Source organism: Piliocolobus tephrosceles, chromosome 21, assembly GCF_002776525.5.
Source record: "Piliocolobus tephrosceles isolate RC106 chromosome 21, ASM277652v3, whole genome shotgun sequence".
In the NCBI taxonomy this organism is placed as follows: domain Eukaryota; kingdom Metazoa; phylum Chordata; class Mammalia; order Primates; family Cercopithecidae; genus Piliocolobus; species Piliocolobus tephrosceles.
In genome coordinates this window covers 2687849-2693521 of record NC_045454.1, presented here as the reverse complement: position 1 = coordinate 2693521, position 5673 = coordinate 2687849, and the positions used below count along the sequence as shown (strand labels likewise).

At 50.3% G+C, this 5673-nt stretch overlaps 1 protein-coding gene across 2 annotated transcripts in view; it reads left to right on the top strand.

The window, feature by feature from the left end:
* The window catches only part of ZSCAN5B (zinc finger and SCAN domain containing 5B), a 21761-nt gene extending 18437 nt beyond the window's left edge, over positions 1-3324 (top strand). The window contains exons 3-6 of one of the 2 annotated variants that reach the window (XM_026457559.1): positions 33-273; positions 1076-1279; positions 2168-2318; positions 2582-3324. In XM_026457559.1, the coding sequence (XP_026313344.1) occupies positions 33-273; positions 1076-1279; positions 2168-2318; positions 2582-3324 (1339 nt within the window). The remainder of the gene's footprint in view (positions 1-32; positions 274-1075; positions 1280-2167; positions 2319-2581) is intronic. The other variant, XM_026457558.1, reaches the window with a different exon arrangement.
* The last annotated feature ends 2349 nt before the right edge of the window (positions 3325-5673 follow it).

The following is a 5673-nucleotide window of genomic DNA, read 5'->3' as shown; positions in this document are numbered from 1 at the left end:
GTGGACCCTGAGATTTCTCACGTGAACTTCAGGATGTTCACCTGCCCGAAGGAGTCGGACCCCATCCAGGCTCTGAGGAAACTCACTGAGCTGTGCCGTCTGTGGCTGAGGCCCGACCTCCACACCAAAGAGCAGATCCTGGACATGCTGGTGATGGAGCAGTTCATGATCTCCATGCCCCAGGAGCTCCAGGTCTTAGTCCAGGTGAACGGCGTGCAGAGCTGCAAAGACCTGGAGGACCTGCTGCGAAATCACAGAAGACCCAAGAAATGGGTGAGTGGGACCCTCCTGATTGGCTCAGGGAAGGGGAGCTGGGATGGGGGCTGCACGGTGCGCCTGGACTGGAGAGGACCCGAGGGGCTGCTCTAGGTCAGGGCTTCCAAGTAGAGGAGAGTTTGCCCGTCAGGGACACATTGCGGTGTCTGGGGACAGTTTTTGGCTGTCACGAGGGGGAGGACAGGAGATGCTGCTAAGCATTCTCCAAAGCTCAGGACAACCCCCCATGACAAATAATCATCCAGATTCAAATATCAGCTGTGCTGAGATGGCCAATTCCTGGTCTAGGAGATGGACAGGCAGAGGGGATACAGGGACCCACACACTGTGTGAGGCCAACATGAAAGAAAGACATTGGTAAAATATTACATCTGATGGAATGTAGGGAAGGAGGCATTAGGGTGAACTGAAGGGGGGCCCAGAAGTCCCATCCTGAGGCAGGGAAAGTGGTTGATATCAGAGATCCAGGGATCTGCCTCCAGGTCCCCACATGAGCCCCTAAGTTCCAACACAAGGTGAGCTGCCATTAGCCAACTGAGTGGGATTCACCCAGGATATTTCTCCTTGCCTTCTCTTTGGTTTAGTGACCCTTTCATCCAAAGGACTCATATTTATGTACTTATCTAGAGAAGAAAAAAATTCAGACAGATTGCTGGGTCCATAGAGCTGATTCTGCATCAGGAAGGCAGATTCGAACATTAATTACAGTCAAGTGTGAGCATTACAGCAGGACCCAGGGAATATGAGAGCTACTTTCAGGTTCTCATAGTGAGTCTGATTGTCTTTTTTCTCTTTACAGACTGTAGTCACCTTCCACGGAAAGGACTATCTTATGCTGGACTCAGATGTCGAGATGGCTGAAGCCCCCGCCAGTGCCAGGGATGATCCGAGAGGCGTGTCCAGCCAGCGGGCCTCCTCTGTGAACCAGATGCATCCGGGGGAAGGCCAGGCCCGCCGAGAGCTGCAGACCCTGCCCAGGGTCCCTGCACCGTCCAGGAGGCAGGTGAGTGTGTGAGGCCTTGGTGTCTGGGCGGAGGTGGGAGAAGGATCAGGAAGAAATCGTGTGTCCACTGGGCTGATTGACAGATTTAGCACAAGAGAAAATTAGAACCATTCCCCATGGAGATGGTACATCCCCAGACATCCATTCCTGAACCATCACAGAGAGGGAAGCCTCATCTACTTTTCCCTCCACCAGGAGAGCTTTTAGCATTGAGGGTGGGGGGTAAGAAATGGTCTCAGTGAAGTGAGGGAGGCAGTTGGCACAGATGAATGAACTGAAGATCCCTTCCACATCCAGTTTCCACAAAGACATTTCATGAAGTCATTCAGCAAGGAACCCACTTTCTCAGACTGTTGATTTCTTAATTTGAGGACGGTTTCTCAGCTGGGGTGATGTTGCCTTTCCGGACACATGGCCATGTCTGGAGACGTTCTTGTTTGGCATTCTCGGGGCTGGTGGGGTGTTAGTAGCATCTAGAGGGTGGAGGCGGGGTCTCTGCTCTGCACAGGAGCGCCCCCTCCAGGAGGGTGATGCAGCCCCAATGCCAGTGGTGCCAGGGCTGAGGGGCCTCCACCTAAAGTCATGCTCCTTCCAGCCTCAGGGGCAGGGAGACGTTGGCACGGTGGGAAGAAATATGCTCAGAGAACCAAAGGGTGAAAACCACCAGGCCCAGGAGCTGATTTAGAATATGGAGGGTGCAGATTAGGGACAGACTCAGACGTGAGGCGGTGATGTTTACTGGGGGTGGGGGTGGTCCACAGGAAGTCTGCATGTATTTCCACAGCTGTGTCATTAGAAGAGTGGGTGCATCCGGTCAGGAGGGACAGACATGTCCGTGCTTCCCCCAGTTCAGACACGGAGTCATTGCTCTCGGTTTTCCGTTGTCAGGAGGGGGACTTCCTACTGCCAGAGACTGTTGTCATGAAAGGAGGTCCAAAGACTCTGAGTCCCAAGCCGACCTTGGAGAAGGATCTGAACGTAGACAGGGAGGAGAACCCAGGACTTACATCCCCAGAGCCTCAGCTTCCAAACGGTCCCAGTGAGTATGAAAACTTGGACCCGGAAATTTTAGCTCCTCTCTTCCTGGGTATGGGTCTGGGGGCCCAGCATTATCATGTCTGGGACGTTGGCACTCAGCTGCCAAAGCCTCTCCACCCCCCACTCTCCAGAGACCTACGGTCCAATGTCTTAGTCTTGAGGTTGAGGGGAAGTTGTCAGCCAAGGTCAGTGTTTGGTTGCAATGAGTTTGGTGTATTGAAAATGTGCTTTATTAACTGTTGTGTGTGGAATCCCTTCTTCCAGCAGATCTGGTGAGAGCAAAGGAGGGGAAGGAACCCAAAAAAAGAGCCTCTGTGGAAAATGTGAATGCTGACACACCTTCTGCCTGCGTTGTGGAGAGAGAAGCTTCGACTTACAGCGTTAACAGTGGAGAGGCTCTGAATCTGAGCAGTTCCAAACCAGACGCCACCTCCATTTCCCAAGAAGAGCCTCAAGGAGGAGCCACACCTGTGGGCAACAGAGAATCCCCGGGACAAGCTGAGATCAATCCAGTTCATTCCCCGGGCCCTGCGAGCCCAACCAGTCACCCCAATGGCCAAGAAGCCAAGGCCCTGCTATCCATTGTGTGTGACGTGTGCAATAAATCGTTTAAGTATTTTTCCCAGCTAAGCATCCACCGGAGATCACACACAGGAGAGAGACCCTTTCAATGTGATCTCTGTCGGAAGCGCTTCTTGCAGCTCTCAGACCTCCGAGTTCACCAGCGAATCCACACTGGCGAGAGGCCCTACTCGTGTGATGTCTGCCAAAAGCAGTTTGCCCACGAGTCCACCTTACAGGGCCACAAGAGGATCCACACCGGGGAGAAGCCGTTCAAATGTAAATGCTGCAGCAAAGTTTTCAGCCACAAGGGGAACCTGAACGTTCACCAGCGCACTCACTCCGGAGAGAAGCCCTACAAATGTCCCAAGTGTCAAAAGACCTTTCGTCAGCTGGGGACATTCAAGCGTCACCTGAAAACACACCAGGAAAGCACCTCCCAGTGATTCCAGAGTCAGGTCCACATCCTCCACCCCAAGAGACAGTGACTGACGATTTTTCTCCAATGTTACTGGATGACATATACACATAAAGCACTTGGTAGGAATTGCCCAGATGTTTGAGTAAAGATTTATCCTCCCCCGTGAGTTTTGTTTTCTGTTGGATTATGTCTCTTGCTTTCTTATAGATTTATCTTAGGGTCTGTTGCTGTTTGTCTGCCAATGAGCACAAGTCTCATCATTTTCCAATATCTTACAAGAAAACACTGAGCACAGTAACACGCAAGCGTAATCCCAGCTACTGGGGAGGCTAAGGCAGGAGGATTGCTTGAGTCCCAAGGGTTTAAGTCCAGCCTGGGCAACATAGTGAGACTCCACCCCCAAAAAAAAGTGAAGAAAAATTTTGATATTTTTAGTAGAGATGGGGTTTCACCGTGTTGGCCAGGCTGGTCTTGAACTCCTGACCTCAGGTGATCCACCCGCCTCAGCCTCCCAAAGTGCTGGGACTACAGGTGTTAGCCACCACGCCTGGGCAACACTTTCTCTTTTAAGTATCATTGTGTTCTATGTGATTCCTTCCTTATCTGAAGCGCAGTGTTCGTTGGGTAGACTGTATTGTTTTCAGTAGACTTTATTTTTTAGAGCAGTTTTAGGTTCACACACAACTCAGTGGAAAGTACCGAGTATTCCTGTAGATCCCCTTCCCCCGCCACCCACACACAGCTCCCCACCAGAGATCTCCTCCAGAGATCCACCCACCTCAGCCTCCCAAAGTGCCGGCATTACAGGTGTGAGCCACCATGCCCGACCTCCACCAGGAATTTATAATACTTAGAAACTTAAATGATGCTAAAATATATGTAAAAAAGAAAAAAAAAGGATCTAAAACTAATGAACGAATGAACAGGAAACACGTCAGATATCCAGAAATTGCCAGAAATTAGAACTAAGGACCCTCTCATCAGGTAACTAAAAGAACTTAAAATTGCATTAGTCGGCCAGGCACGGTGGCTCAAGCCTGTAATCCCAGCACTTTGGGAGGCCGAGACGGGCGGATCACAAGGTCAGGAGATCGAGACCATCCTGGCTAACACGGTGAAACCCCGTCTCTACTAAAAAATACAAAAAACTAGCCGGGCGAGGTGGCGGGCGCCTGTGGTCCCAGCTACTCGGGAAGCTGAGGGAGGAGAATGGCCTGAACCCGGGAGGCGGAGCTTGCAGTGAGCTGAGATCCAGCCACTGCACCCCAGCCTGGGCGACAGAGCCAGACTCCGTCTCAAAAAAAAAAAATTGTATTAGTCTTGTTCAGGCTTCAGAAACAATGGTAGGCCTGTGACCCACAAATGATCCCACGTGGGATACATGCCTCGTGGAAAGTAAACACCCACCAGTCCTGAGAAGCTTCAGATCAGAAAGGGAGTGAGCAATGGAACTTCCCAAACCCCAGGAATCTGACCAGTTTTCTAGGTTTCAGAACATCCTGAGACACACAAAGTAAAAGATTCAGCATTATTGATTAAGACACACAAAGTAAAAGATTCAGCATTATTGATTAAACCTTTGGAGCTGCTTATTTGCACATTGCTGATAATGTCAGCCAGCAGCTTAGGAACATAAGCTGGGATCCTCCAACTGCTCTCTGAAGTCTCACCCATGGAGTGGACGCACGACCCAGGACTCGTTCCAAATGGGACGCCAGATGGCTGTTTCCAGGTCTTCCCAGCACTGCTGGATCTGGATGTAGGTATTCTCCCCGGTTTGGTTAATACATACGTATGTATTTCCCTTTTCCCTTTTCTCACGTTAGCGTTTGCTAAGTTAACCCTTATACTCTTCCGCAAAGTTTTGATCATTAAACTTTTCTTTTGGCCAGGTGTGGTGACTCACGCCTATAATCCCAGCACTTTGGCAGGCCAAGGTGGGCGGATCACCTGAGGTCTGGAGTTTGAGACCAGCCTGACCAACATGGAGAAACCCCGTATATACTAAACATACAAAATTAGCCGGGCATGGTGGTGCACGCCTGTAATCCCAGCTACTCGGGACGCTGAGGCAGGAGAATTGCTTGAACCCGGGAGATGGAGGTTGCAGTGAGCTGAGATCTCACCATTGCACTCCAGCCTGGGCAACAACAGTGAAACTCCTGTCTCAAAAAAAAAAAACAAAAAACTTTTCCTTTGACTGCATTTGAGTGTAACACTGTGGTTTCTTTGGCCTGTGAATTCTCAAACTCAAAACGAAAGTAAAACTTTTAGCAAACCAATAATCCAAAATGGACTGCCTCCAATAGGTTATATTTTCCCAGTCCCTCACCTGAGCCTATCATCCTGGATTCTGCTACCCCTAAAAAAATTC